This window comes from Lepisosteus platostomus, chromosome 13 (assembly GCF_059453375.1).
Source record: "Lepisosteus platostomus isolate fLepPlt1 chromosome 13, fLepPlt1.hap1, whole genome shotgun sequence".
NCBI lineage: Eukaryota > Metazoa > Chordata > Actinopteri > Semionotiformes > Lepisosteidae > Lepisosteus > Lepisosteus platostomus.
In genome coordinates this window covers 35,775,284-35,791,065 of record NC_142623.1, presented here as the reverse complement: position 1 = coordinate 35,791,065, position 15,782 = coordinate 35,775,284, and the positions used below count along the sequence as shown (strand labels likewise).

The 15,782-nt window shown below is 39.3% G+C and overlaps 1 protein-coding gene across 15 annotated transcripts in view; it reads right to left on the bottom strand.

The window, feature by feature from the left end:
* The window catches only part of LOC148650533 (protocadherin alpha-C2-like), a 167,020-nt gene that overhangs the window by 81,417 nt on the left and 69,821 nt on the right, over window positions 1-15,782 (bottom strand). The window contains exon 1 of one of the 15 annotated variants that reach the window (XM_088604465.1): window positions 12,002-14,553. The exons of 11 other annotated variants lie outside the window; for them this stretch is intronic. In XM_088604465.1, the coding sequence (XP_088460591.1) occupies window positions 12,002-14,386 (2,385 nt within the window). In that variant the 5' untranslated portion in view covers window positions 14,387-14,553. Of the gene's footprint in view, window positions 1-70; window positions 2,191-3,533; window positions 5,649-7,192; window positions 9,347-12,001; window positions 14,554-15,782 lie in introns of those variants that run through there. 3 more of the 15 variants (XM_088604484.1, XM_088604481.1, XM_088604482.1) reach the window with 3 other exon arrangements.

Below are 15,782 nucleotides of genomic sequence, written 5' to 3'. Positions count from 1 at the left end.
GATTTCTACAGTATTTCTACTACTCAAGAAGTCCACAATCACTGTAACTGATATAACTGTACGTTCTTACCTCAAAGTTTCCGATATTCCTTCTTAACGTGTCTGTTTCATTAATACTGATAAGTTCCCCATCGCAAGGGGGAATTGGTGCGTTTAAAACCACAACGTCACTCTTCAGTGTGTCTGAGCTAAAACACACGTCATACTGCTGTGTAGTTTTAGAATAAGACCAGCTGCCGTCGGGGTGCGCGGTGATCACGGGACGACTGTACTTGCTGAAGCGGTCATTTTTCCTGTGGCATTTAATGATGATCAGACTGAGGAGAGTCAGTAAGAATATAACTGACACGGAAACAATCGCTATGAGTAAGTACAAATTCAAATCTGAAAAACCGTTCTCCTTTTTAGACATTTGTTTGAATTCCCTTTGCATTTCAGCACCATTTTCTACAGGAATGACATCAAGGGACACAGTAGCCGACAAGGACGGCTGTCCATGGTCAGAAATCAAAATGGCCAAAGGATGTGTTTTCAAGTCATTTTCATTCAAACGTCGTTTGGTTCTTATTTCTCCAGTGCTGGTGCTGATTCTGAAGAGATCGGTCCTTTTGGGCTCAATAATGTGATAAGAAAGTAGCGCATTGTAACCAGAGTCGGCGTCTACAGCCCTGATCTTGGCCACAAAATAACCGGCTTCAGCAGAAAACGGAATGTTCTCGGTATTGACAGAGCCGTGATCAGAATAAGGAGGGAGAATCCCAGGACTGTTGTCGTTTTCATCAAGGATGTAAACGTTCACGGTCACGTTGCTGCTTTGTGGAGGGACACCTGAGTCAGTGGCTTGAACTTGAAACTGGAATGTTTTCATGTCCTCATAATTAAATGACCGCATGCTGTAGATATCCCCACTAATTGAATTCACGTTTATTATAGTAGAGACAGGGATTCCTTTCGTTGAAGTCTCCAATAAAGCATATGTAATCTGAGCATTCTCGTTTAAATCGGGATCAAAAGCAGACAATGTGTGTATAAGAGCTCCCATTGCATTGTTTTCTTTGACATACACTTCAGGAACAGGTTCAGAAAACCGTGGAGCGTTATCATTTACATCGGAAACGTGCACCACTATAACACTTGTGCTCGACAGGGGTGGCGCCCCTTCGTCTTTTGCTGTAATGGTGACATTGTATTGAGAAACGCTCTCTCGGTCTAGTACTCCGCCAACTACCAATGAATAGTAGTTTTTATAGGATGACTGAAGTACAAAAGGAACACCGTCAGAAACTCCGCAATGTGCGTTTCCATTTTTACTTCCATCTTTATCCAAAATAGTGATTAGAGCAATCACTGTGCCCCTTTTGGCATCTTCCTTGACGGTGTTCAAAAGTGAAGTTACTTTTATTTCTGGGGCATTGTCATTAACATCTATTACTTCCACCAGCACTTTACAATGTGAAGCCATTGGAGGTTGGCCTTTGTCCTGGGCCTTGACACGAATTTCATGAACATTACTTTCCTCGTAGTCGACATTACCTTTAACCGTTATCTCACCGGTTTCAGGGTTTATATCAAAAATATCAATTACATCTTTTTGTCTCTGATTACTAAATGAATACACTATTTTGCTGTTTATTCCTTCGTCCACGTCTGTTGCATTAAGCTTAATTACCAAAGTACCAAATGGCACGTTTTCGTCTACCTGGACTTTGTATACTGGACTGGTGAAAAGAGGACTGTTATCATTTATATCTAACACATTCACTTGGACCTGCAGTGTCCCAGACCTGGGTGGCTTTCCGCCATCTACAGCTGTCAGGAGGAGACTGATAATAGGCTGTTTCTCCCGATCTAAAGCTTTGTGCAGAACTAACTCGGCAGACACGCTCTCTTCTCCAGGGTTCTGTACATCCAAGGAGAAATATTCATTAGGACTGAGCCTGTATGTATTTACAGCGTTTGTACCAACGTCTGCATCATCAGCACTGAGCAAAGGGAATCTTGCTTCCGGGAGAGTAGACTCCGCAATATTTATATTTTGCGATATTGTAGGAAAGACGGGCGAATTGTCATTCACATCTAAAATATTAATTTGAATACGGTATAAACTCACAGGAGCATTCATAATCGCCTCTAAATTTAAAAAGCAAGCGGACGTATCAGGACACAGTTGCTCCCTGTCAATTTTTTCTTTTACATAGAGAATACCAGTTTTTAAATTTACCTCAAAATACTGCTTATCGGACCCGGATACAATCTGAAACATACGCGACTCCAGTTCCTGAATATTTATATTCAAATCCTTAGATATATTTCCAACAAAGGTCCTTTCGTTTACTTCCTCTGAAACAGAATACACAGTCAGTCCGCAAACAGCACCCCAGAGAAAAAACAAAAGACATAATGAAGAATGCATCCAGATAATTCCTTTTTGCCCTGCTGAAATCATGCCTTCGTCAGTCCTTGTAAAGCCATGCACTCCAAAACCTCCTTGCTTCGAAACCGCCCGAGTTTAACAATTACGTTTGCAACATAAAAGCAAGATACGACTTGTACTGTATGTGCCACAGACCGTCTTACTCTAACAAAGCCTACAGTGATCCGCTGCGCTCTTTCAGTTTAAGGAGGAGCCCTGTAAATCTAAAATCCTTTTTTTCCTTCCTTGGTCAACAGCGACACTGTGTGGAAGCTAGAGCCAATCAACAATGACCACAAGAGTCCTAAGCACACCTGCTGTTTTCAACTGAAATAAAATATATAAGTACTGGTCTGAAAGTGGCATATTTAGGTGCTCATATTAATCTATATTGCTTCATAATTAACGATTAATTTGCATCTGATACAACCTCTCATGCTTTTTTAGGGCAATGCAGATAATTGCACTCTATATTTCATTATATACATTTACATATTTAATATATACTATCTATACAGGGCTAATATTTAGTGTAATGTTATTATGGTACTTATGACAAAAATAAGCTTTGGATAGCTGTGATTTCTGATAGCAATTTCAACTGAGCATAAATTTTGTTCATGTGGAACTTGTAACATGTTCATGGGACTACTTACTAATAATATGCATAATTATATTTAAAAATGTATGCAAGTCTCCATTAGTCTGCCTCTGCAAAAACAAAACATTTTTGTCAGCTTATTAGGAGGAAAACGAGGAGCAGAAGATCAATTCTACGGGATCCTGATGAATGCTTTTGGGTCGCGTCTCTAGTGTCCGCGCACTTTAGCAAAGCTGTGTTCCTTCTATTGATGCAGTTTATCCGGGCTAATAAATAGGAACCCTTTGGTACAACGTACGGTATAAACTGCAGTAGTAGGATTTTAAGGTTCTTTCTAGTTCAGTTCAATCAAGACAATAGAATTGAATCTCCTATTTAATGAGCAATTTTGAGGTAGGAAACACAATCAGTATTCCTTCATAAACAATCTCACAAAGTAAATCGAGAAAATTATGCACGTCAGAATTGTAACAAAAGAGAGGTTCACCTGTGAAATGTATATATCAATAGCACGCTTACCTCAATATGCAGCGTCCCTTCCCGAGACCTTTTGAACGAGTCGTTCCCAGTTAAGCTAATAAGTTCACCGTCTGCAGGCGGAAAGGGACCGTTAAAAACCACGACGTCACTCTTCAGTGTATCAGAGCTGAAGCAGACGTCATACTGCTGAGTACTTTTAGAGTACGACCAGCTTCCGTCAGGGTGCGTGGTGATCACTGGGGGGATATAGCTGCTAAAGCCGCTATCTGTCCTGTAGCATTTTACAGCTATGAACATGATGAGGCTCACTAAAAATATAACAGATACCGAGACAACGGCGATCAGCAAGTAGAGATTTAGATCTGAAAAACCTTCTTTCTTCTTCGGCAACTGTTTCAGTTCCAATTGCATTTCATTTGTACTTTCAACAGCTACAACCTCAACAGATACAGTGGATGAAAGTGGCGGTTTCCCGTTGTCAGTAATCAAAATGCTCAAGGCATGAGTTTTGAAGTCATTTTCAGATAAGCGTCGCTTTGTTCTTATTTCCCCCGTATTGCTGCTTATTTTGAAGAGATCCGTCCCTTTGGGTTCGGTAATGTAATACGAAAGTAATGCATTATAACCAGAGTCGGCATCTACAGCCCTGATCTTGGCCACGAAATAACCCGCTTCAGCAGAATAGGGGATTTTCTCAGTATTAACGGAGCCGAAGTCAGAATAAGGAGGCAGAATCCCAGGACTGTTGTCATTTTCGTCAAGGACATAAACGTTCACGGTCACGTTGGTGCTTAGTGGAGGGACACCAGTGTCAGTGGCTTGAACCTGAAACTGGAACGTTTTCACTTTCTCATAATCAAAAGAGTGCATGGTGTAAATATCACCACTAACAGAGTTCACGCTTATTATATTGGAGACAGGAGTCCCCTTGGTGGGGGTTTCCAGTAAAGAATATGTTAGTTGCGCATTTTCGTTTAAATCCGGATCTGACGCAGATATAGTGTATATAACAGCTCCGACTGGACAGTTTTCTTTCACGTACACTTCCAAAGGTGGCACTGGAAAAACTGGAGCATTGTCGTTTACGTCAGAAACATGAACAGTAATTAAACTTCTGCTTGACAGAGACGGGGTCCCTTCGTCTGTGGCTATAATCGTGACATTGTACAGAGCAACAGTCTCTCGATCCAGCGCGTCAGCAACTACCAAAGAGTAATAGTTCTTATATAAAGTCTTAAGTTCAAATGGAGCTGAAGAGGCCATTTGACAATGTACATTTCCATTTTTTCCTCCGTCTTTATCCGATACAGTAATCAAGGAAATTACAGTTCCTATTTTAGCGTCCTCTTTCACTGTACTAGACAGAGATGTAATGGCAATTTCAGGAGCGTTGTCATTCAAATCTATGACTTCAACAAGAACTGTACAGTGCGAGGCCATTGGAGATTGGCCTCCGTCCTGAGCTTGAGCACGAATTTCATAAGTGCTGTGTTTCTCAAAATCAATTTCATCCTTCACAGTAATTTCACCCGTGTTTGGATTAATGGAAAAAACATCCAAAATATTCTCCTTCCCATGAGTACTGAATGAGTATAAAAGTTTACCATTTACTCCTTCGTCTAAATCAGTTGCATTCAGCTTTATTACAATTGACCCGTGGGGGATATTTTCAAAGACTTTAACTTTGTACAGTGAGCTGCTGAAAACAGGACTGTTATCATTTATATCCAGGACATTCACTTGGACCTGCAGGGTTCCTGATCTGGGTGGTTTCCCCCCGTCCACAGCAGTCAACACGAGATTTATCACAGGCTGCTTCTCTCGGTCTAAAGCTTTCTGCAGCACTAACTCGCCATACACGCTCTGCTCACCACCGCTGTGCACATCCAGAGAGAAATATTCATTCGTACTGAGTCTATATGTGTTCACAGAATTACTACCCACATCAGCATCATTGGCACTCAGCAGTGGAAATCGCATCCCTGGTAAAGTGGACTCGGTAATGTTCAAATGCTGAGATTTCACACGAAAAGTGGGCGAGTTGTCATTTATGTCCAAAACATTAATTTCCACTCGGTACAAATTTAAAGGCATATTAATAATAGCTTCTAAATTTACAGAACATGTAAGACTGGCAGGACACAGCTGCTCTCTGTCGATTCTTTCATTCACATAAAGAATGCCAGTTTTTAAATTTACCTCAAAATATTTCTTCTTGGATCCGGACACCACCTGAAACATACGCGACTCCAATTCCTGGACACTCAGATTCAGATCCTTAGCTATATTCCCAACAAAAGTCCCTTCTTTCACCTCTTCGAATACGGAATAGATTATCTGTCCGGAAGCAAGATTCCGCAAGCAAAGCAACAGAAAAAAATGTGAATATATCCAAATGGATCCTCGCGGTGCTTCCAGAATCATTTTCTCTCCCTTTCCCAGTATAATCGGTCAAATGTAACGTTATATCCACATTATCACTGACTACGGATTTCATTTGAAATAACACGCAAAACAAAACATATCTGTATCAGACGCCCATTCTGTGGCTCACTGTAACAAAGACTTCAGCGTTCTATGCTGTTTTAGTGTGAGGAGGAGCCAGATATTTTCATGTACAGTATTTTCACTGTGTTGATCAATAGTGACATCGTGTGGATAAGCTCAGTGAAGAGAAAACTTCAGATACACACCTATGTTACATACTGTACTGTATCTATTTTTATTTAGTATACAGTATAAGCACACTGGTTATCATTCTCAGCGAATCGTTTCCTTAAAGTGGACAAGGGCAACACAGCGCTGAGTAAACCTACGTTCTTAAGACAACCTTTCTGTGACATGAACACTAATATTTCGATTCCTCACAATTAAATATCATAATAAATCTAGCTAGTGAACCACATGCTGCTTGAGGTTTGCTAGGTCGCTACTCTCAGAAAAAAAAATCGTATTTTTTCATTCCACACAACACACTACCTTTTGAAAAAAACTTACTTCACTTCTTTGTGAACTGTACAGAAAGAAAATTACAAGTGCATTGAATGTGATAGTGTTTAAGTGCTAAAGCTTTAAAATCCACTTACAGATTTGAAAAACCAATAACCCTATTTCATGAACAATATACAAAATGTGAATTGTAAAATGATTTTTTAAATTGGTTACAATTTTTATAAATTACTAACAGTCCCAGAAGACACTCAAAATCTATAAAGCGATTACTTACAAAAACTTTCAAATACGTTAGGAACCGATAACATTTAGTCAGAAGGACATCCTTCAAGCTGTTCGTACTACCACAAAAAGTACGTTTTGCACCATAAATTATTTTCTATTGAACGCAAATAAAGAGCACACAAACTGACATACAGGGCCAGAACAAATCTCTGTTCAGAGGTAAACTTGCCTGGGCAGATTATAAGGACGTTTATATACTATAGATATATCAGACTAAATCAAATTATGTCACTAGGGGCAAAATAATTCAGAGATCATAAACAAGAATAAAACATTTTTGCAATTCTTCAGCCTCCCTTTTCGTATATACTGTATTGTTTAGTGGTGCGCATACCACATTATAGACTTCTCAGCATATGTCAATAAATTTGATTGAAAAGCTCCTGGGAGACAACAAAATAATGTAGATTTATTTTTGTTGAAACAATTTGGATCCAAGATAACATCATAAAAACGCTTACCTCTGCGTTTTGAGAAGGGATTTCATTTCGTTTCCATGAATCAGTTCCTTTAATACTAATCAGTTCCTCCTCGGTGGGCGGAAATGGTGCAGGGAAAACTACAACGTCACTTTTTAATGTGTCTGAGCTGAAACACACGTCATACTGCTGAGTCGTTTTGGAATAAGACCAGCTGCCGTCGGGGTGTGCGGTGATGACTGGAGCGCTGTACCTGCTGAAACTGTCATTTGTCCTGTGACATCTTATAATGATTAAACTGAGGAGACTCAGCAGAAATATGACGGACACGGAAACAAGTGCTATGAGCAAATACAAATGTAAATCTGAAAAACTGCTCTCCGTCGCTGGCAGATGCCTGAGTTCCAGCTGCATTTCCCCGGTACTTTCAACAATGACGACATCAATGGACACTGTGGCTGACAGGGAGGGCTGTCCGTGGTCGGAAACCGAAATGACCAAAGGATGTGTTTTCAAGTCATTATCGCTCAGACGTCTCTTGGTTCTTATTTCCCCGGTGCTGGTGCTGATTTTGAATAAATCCGTTCTTTTGGGCTCAGCGATGTGATAAGAAAGTAGCGCATTGTACCCAGAGTCGGCGTCTACAGCCCTGATCTTGGCCACGAAATAACCCGGTTCAGCAGAAAACGGAATGTTCTCGGTACTAACGGAGCCGTGATCAGAATAAGGAGGGAGAATCCCAGGACTGTTGTCATTTTCATCAAGGATGTAAACGTTCACGGTCACGTTGCTGCTTTGTGGAGGGACACCTGAGTCAGTGGCTTGAACTTGAAACTGGAATGTTTTCATGTCCTCATAATTAAATGACTGCATGCTGTAGATATCCCCACTAACGGAATTCACGTTTATTACAGTAGAAATAGGTACCCCCTTAGCAAAAATGTCCAACAAAGAATATGTTATTTGGGCATTTTCATTTAAATCCGGATCCAACGCGCTCACCGTGTATATAACAGCTCCTACTGGACTGTTCTCCTTCACGTACAATTGGAGAACAGGCTGTGCAAATCGTGGCGCATTGTCGTTCACATCCGAAACGTGTACAACAACAACGCTGGTGCTGGACAGAGGCGGGGTCCCCTCATCTATTGCTGTGATAAAGACATTGTACTGAGAAGTGCTTTCACGGTCCAGTGGAGCGTTAACTACTAAAGAGTAATAGTTCTTGTAGTTCGCCTGCAGTTTAAAAGGAACGTCTCCAGCGACATAGCAATTGACATTTCCGTTTTTACCACCATCTTTATCTACGACAGTAATTAGAGCAATCGCCGTGCCAATACTAGCGTCCTCCTTCACAGTATCCAGAAGTGATGTTGTTGCTATTTCAGGGGCATTGTCATTAACGTCTCCGACTTCAACCAACACTTTGCAATGTGAGGCCATCGGCGGCTGGCCTTTGTCTTTTGCTTGAACACGGATTTCATACAAACTATTTTGTTCATAATCAATTTTCCCTTTAACTGTAATTTCCCCGGAGCTGGGATCAATGTCGAACATATCCAAAACATTATCTTGTTCATGCTTACTAAAGGAGTAGACGATTTCGGAATTAATCCCTTCATCTAAGTCTGTTGTGTTCAGAGTTATAATAGGTGTTCCTTCAGGCACGTTTTCAACCACACGAACTTTATACAGAGGGCTGCTGAAAACCGGAGGATTGTCGTTATTGTCTAAAATATTCACTATGATCTCCGATGTTCCAGACCTTGCTGGATTTCCACCGTCTACAGCGGTCAGCTGCAGACGGATCACAGGCTGTTTCTCTCGATCTAATGTTTTCTGCAGCACTAATTCAGCGGACAAACTCTGTTCGCTACTTTTATGTAAATCAAGGGAAAAATGCGCATTCGGGTTGAGTTTATACGTATTTAAAGAGTTTTTCCCAACATCTGCATCGTATGCACCTAACAGAGGAAACCGCATTCCTGGCAGCGTTGATTCAGAAATGTTTATAAATTGCGACTTAGCACGAAAGGAAGGCGAATTGTCGTTTATATCTAGAATATTAATTTCCAAGCGATACAGATTCAAGGGAACATTGACAATGGCCTCTAAATTCACAGAGCAAGACAGAATATTCGGACACAGCTCCTCCCTGTCGATTCTATCATTTACATAGAGAATTCCAGTTTTTACATTTACCTCGAAATACTTCTTTTTGGATCCGGATACTAGCTGGAACATGCGCGACTCCAGTTCTTGGACACTGAGGTTTAAATCCTTCGCTAAATTTCCCACAAACGTCCCCTGGTTTACCTCCTCCGAAACGGTATAGGTTATTTGTCCAAAGCCCAGATCCCATAAGGAAAACAGCAGCACGACCATAAAATACATCAAAACAATTATTCTTTGGCGTGAAAAAAACATTTTTGCACTTGCACTTGCAGACGTACAAAGTCCAGTATGTCAAGGTACCCAGTACGATTAACCATGAAGATATATTATGATCGCAGCAGAAAAAATAAAACACAATATACGTCCTGTGATTCGGACTCACATCCTGCATCTTCTAACAAAGCCTTCTCTCTGTCAATTCAGAAGCTGAATTTAATATCTCACTTTGTTAGTCAGCAGAGACACCGTGTGGATTTGCCTGGAACTAAAATGTTCTTTTCAGAAAATGTCCAAATACAGAACTTAGGCCTATTTTATGTACTATTTTATAGAATACATTTAATATTTGTTTTAAACATGGTGCACTCTGAAAACTATCAAATATGCAATATTTAACAGTTCAGATATTCTATGTGAAGGTATAGGCAGAATGTTTCTGCTGCACGAGAATTTCAAATTTCAACTTAGCTATTTAAACTGAAAAATAAAAACTTAAAATCGGTATCAGTGATGAACGTTGGGCACATATGGAGCATAACATTAAAGCAGATCAACATATTTGACTGAGAGAAAAAAATAACCAATCTCTTTTCTGACAAAATATTTATATTACGTTTGGAACACACACAAATTGGCACACATGTATAGCAAAGACACAAGAAACTATCAAAACGATCGTTAAAAACGTATACCTATACCTTTACCTACCTATACCTTTCTGCAAATTAATTCATAGGTTATGACATACAATACTAAACCTTCAGAAAAATATTACATTTTTCTAAACCTAAATTATTGTATTAATGCATTATTTATTCATACCTGGTATGGCATGAAGACTTTCCAAAGCATTCTCTATATATTAATCCTTCTTATTATATAGGCATCATTTATTATCTACATAAATAAGCCTACATTTATATTGTATGTTCATGTCAATATACTTAATAATTTCTCTTTCAGGTGTCAGTTCCATTTAAACTTATAAGTTCTCCACCTGAAGTCAAGTAAGGGTGCATTCCAAAACGAACACATCACTCAGCAGTCTGTTTGAACTGAAGCATGTCATATTTTTTAGTAGAACCTACTTCCGGATGCGTGGTGATCACTGGAGGGCTCTACTTGTCAAAAGCATAATTTGGCTTCTGGCATTTTATAACCATTAAATTAATGAGACTATTAATATAATATGTCTATTATAATAAAACAATACTTTTCAAGAATATGATTTAATATAATTATTAAATCAATAAGACTTAAAGCCATAACAGATACTGAGACAACTGCGATAAGCAAAGACAGATTCAAGCCTGAAAAACTGTCAGGTCCTCTCAGCCCTTGCCTGAATTCCGAATGCATTTCAGACACCGTCAACAGCAAGTACATCCAATCTAAAAGTACATAAAGGCAGTTCTACGTGATCCGTAATCAATATTACCAAGGGATGTGATTGTATGTCATTTTCACTCAAATATTGTTTAGTTCTTAAATCCCCAGTACTTGTACTGATTCTGAAGAGATCAGTGCCTTTGGGTTCCACAATCTGATAAGACAAGAGCACTTTGTATCCGGTTGGATATAGGATACACACAAAATACCTGTTCTAAAAGTATTAAGTTTTTTAAAAAGCTACAATTTTAATAAATTGCTAACTGGTGGTCAGTATTCTTTAAACTAATTGCACGAGAAGTGAAAATCTTCCAAGATACTCAAAATCTAAAGTGATTCATCGAACGTGCATACAAAAACATTAAAATATAATAGAAACTTGAAAGGAATAATCAACACAGAATCAGTACATACAATCAAGAAAGAAGAGCAGAACTGTGAGAAATCCCAGCGAAGAGGACTACAATATTGTGTCAAAAGCGACAGTCTTCAAAACTGTTCAAAATGGTGCAAAAAGTTATTTGTTTACCCGATCTGCTTGTAATCTGACCACTGAATGTGCTTTATTGCAGCAGTGTAGCATGTACTGTACCACCTTCACCATTTTAAACTACCACACAGGACAGTGATAAGACACATTTCGTGGTCTGATTACAAACAGATAAGGTCTATCCTTGCACAATCAATTAAATTTTGAAGTCAATCCAAAAATGCTAAAGAGCAAAAACTGACAAGAATGAATTAATGTGTGTCTATTCTCAGGTAAGATTCCCTGGTTAGAATAAACGGACGTTTTATATACCATAGTTAATTCAGATAAAATCAGATTGTGTCAGGAGGGCAAACTTATTCAAAGAGACTACAGTAAATGAGAATTAAACTTTTGTTCAAACTTCCTTTTAGTTCATATTATTCAATGATGGACATACAGTATGACAGTATATTATTCTGAGGATATGCCAAAACAATCGATTGAAACACCCTGATATACAACCACGTGATTTAGTTTTACTGTTCCTGTCGTTACAATTTGGCTCCAAAATAACATTATAAAAACAACGTGCTTACCTCTACGTTTTGAGAAGCGATTTCATTTCGTTTCCATGAATCAGTTCCTTTAATACTAATAAGTTCCTCCTCGGGGGGCGGAAATGGTGCAGGGAAAACTATGACGTCACTTTTTAATGTGTCTGAGCTGAAACACACGTCATACTGCTGAGTCGTTTTAGAATAAGACCAGCTGCCGTCGGGGTTTGCGGTGATGACTGGAGCGCTGTACCTGCTGAAACTGTCATTTGTCCTGTGACATCTTATAACGATTAAACTGAGGAGAGTCAGCAGAAATATGACGGACACGGAAACAAGTGCTATGAGCAAATACAAATGTAAATCTGAAAAACTGCTCTCCGTCGCTGGCAGATGCCTGAGTTCCAGCTGCATTTCCCCGGTGCTTTCAACAATGACGACATCAATGGACACTGTGGCTGACAGGGAGGGCTGTCCGTGGTCGGAAACCGAAATGACCAAAGGATGTGTTTTCAAGTCATTATCGCTCAGGCGTCTCTTGGTTCTTATTTCCCCGGTGCTGGTGCTGATTTTAAATAAATCCGTTCTTTTGGGCTCAGCGATGTGATAAGAAAGTAGCGCATTGTACCCAGAGTCGGCGTCTACAGCCCTTATCTTGGCCACAAAATAACCCGGTTCAGCAGAAAACGGAATGTTCTCGGTATTAACGGAGCCGTGATCAGAATAAGGAGGGAGAATCCCAGGACTGTTGTCATTTTCATCAAGGATGTAAACGTTCACGGTCACGTTGCTGCTTTGTGGAGGGACACCTGAGTCAGTGGCTTGAATTTGAAACTGGAATGTTTTCATGTCCTCATAATTAAATGACTGCATGCTGTAGATATCCCCACTAACGGAATTCACGTTTATTACAGTAGAAATAGGTACCCCCTTAGCAAAAATGTCCAACAAAGAATATGTTATTTGGGCATTTTCATTTAAATCCGGATCCAACGCGCTCACCGTGTATATAACAGCTCCAACTGGACTGTTCTCCTTCACGTACACTTGGAGAACAGGCTGTGCAAATCGTGGCGGATTGTCGTTCACATCCGAAACGTGTACAACAACAACGCTGGTGCTGGACAGAGGCGGGGTCCCCTCATCTATTGCTGTGATAGAGACATTGTACTGAGAAGTGCTTTCACGGTCCAGTGGAGCGTTAACTACTAAAGAGTAATAGTTCTTGTAGTTGGCCTGCAGTTTAAAAGGAACATGTCCAGCGACATAGCAATTGACATTTCCGTTTTTACCACCATCTTTATCTACGACAGTAATTAGAGCAATCGCCGTGCCAATACTAGCGTCCTCCTTCACAGTATCCAGAAGGGATGTTGTTGCTATTTCAGGGGCATTGTCATTAACGTCTGCGACTTCAACCAACACTTTGCAATGTGAGGCCGTCGGCGGCTGGCCTTTGTCTTTTGCTTGAACACGGATTTCATACAAACTATTTTGTTCATAATCAATTTTCCCTTTAACTGTAATTTCCCCGGAGCTGGGATCAATGTCGAACATATCCAAAACATTATCTTGCTCATGCTTACTAAAGGAGTAGACGATTTCGGCATTAATGCCTTCATCTAAGTCTGTTGCGTTAAGAGTTATAATAGATGTTCCTTCAGGCACGTTTTCAACCACACGAACTTTATACAGAGGGCTGCTGAAAACCGGAGGATTGTCGTTTGTATCTAAAATATTCACTATGATCTCCGATGTTCCAGACCTTGCTGGATTTCCACCGTCTACAGCGGTCAGCAGCAGACGGATCACAGGCTGTTTCTCTCGATCTAATGTTTTCTGCAGCACTAATTCAGGAGATAAACTCTGTTCGCTACCTTTGTGTAAATCAAGGGAAAAATATTCGCTCGGACTGAGTTTATATGTATTTAAAGAGTTTTTCCCAACATCTGCATCGTATGCACCTAACAGTGGAAAACGCATTCCTGGCACTGTTGACTCATAAACGTCTATAATTTGCGATTTCGTACGAAAGGAAGGTGAATTATCGTTAATATCTAGAATATTAATTTCGAAACGATACAGATTCAAGGGAACATTTACCATGGCCTCTAAATTCACAGAGCAAGACAGAATATTCGGACACAGCTCCTCCCTGTCGATTCTATCATTTACATAGAGAATTCCAGTTTTTACATTTACCTCGAAATACTTCTTTTTGGATCCGGATACTAGCTGGAACATGCGCGACTCCAGTTCTTGGACACTGAGGTTTAAATCCTTCGCTAAATTTCCCACAAATGTCCCCTGGTTTACCTCCTCCGAAACGGTATAGGTTATTTGTCCAAAGCCCAGATCCCATAAGGAAAACAGCAGCACGACCATAAAATACATCAAAACAATTATTCTTTGGCGTGAAAAAAACATTTTTGCACTTGCACTTGCAGACGTACAAAGTCCAGTATGTCAAGCTACTCAGTACGATTAACCATGAAGATATATTATGATCGCAGCAGAAAAAATAAAACACAATATACGTCCTGTGATTCGGACTCACATCCTGCATCTTCTAACAAAGCCTTCTCTCTCTTTCAAACGAGGAGGAGCCCAGAGAAGCTGAAATTAATATCTCACTTTGTTAGTCAGCAGAGACACCGTGTGGATTTGCCTGGAACTTAAATGCCATTTTCGGAAAATGTCCAAATACAGAATTTAGGCCTATTTTATGTACTATTTTATAGAACACATTTAATATTTGTTTAAAACATGGTGCACTCTGAAAACTATCAAATATGCAATATTTAACAGTTCGGATATTCTATGTGAAGGTATAGGCAGAATGTTTCTGCTGCACGAGAATTTCAAATTTCAACAATTTCAGCTATTTAAACTGAAAAAGAAAACTTAAAATCGGTATCAATGATGAACGTTGGGCACATATGGAACATAACATTAAAGCAGATCAGCATATTTGTCTGAGAGAAAAAAATAACCAATCTATTTTCTGACAAAATATTTATACTACGTTTGGAACACACAAATTGGCACACATGTATAGCAAAGACACGAGAAACTATCAAAACGATCGTTAAAAACGTAGGCATAGTGTGCCTTCTGCAAATTAATTCATAGGTTATGACATACAATTCTAAACCTTCAGAAAAATGTTACTTTTTTCTAAACCTAAATTATTGTATTAATGCATTATTTATTCATACCTGGTATGGCATGAAGACTTTCCAAAGCATTTAATATATATATATAGTTTATTATTCCTTCTTATTATGTAGTCACCATTTCTTATCTACATAAATAAGCCTAAATTTACATAGTATGTTCATGCCAATACTTTTACTCATTTCTCTTTCAAGTTTCAGTTCCATTTAAACTTATTAGTTCTCCACCTGAATTCAAGTAAGGGTGCATTCCAAAACGAACACATCACTCAGCAGTCTGCTTGAACTGAAGCATGTCATATTGTTGAGTAGAACCAACTTCCGTCAGGATGCGTGGTGATCACTGGAGGGCTCTACTTGTCAAAAGCATCATTTGACTTCTGCCATTTTATAACTATTAAATCAATGAGACTATAATATAACAATACTATTAATATAATATGATGTAATACAACTATTAAATCAATAAGACTTAAAGCCATAACAGATACTGAGACAACTGCGATAAGCAAAGACAGATTCAAGCCTGAACAATTGTCAGGTCCTCACAATCCTTGCCTGAATTCCGAATGCATTTCAGACAAACTGTCAAAAGCAAGTACATCCAGTCTAACAGCGGATAATAAAGGCAGTTCTCTATGATCAGT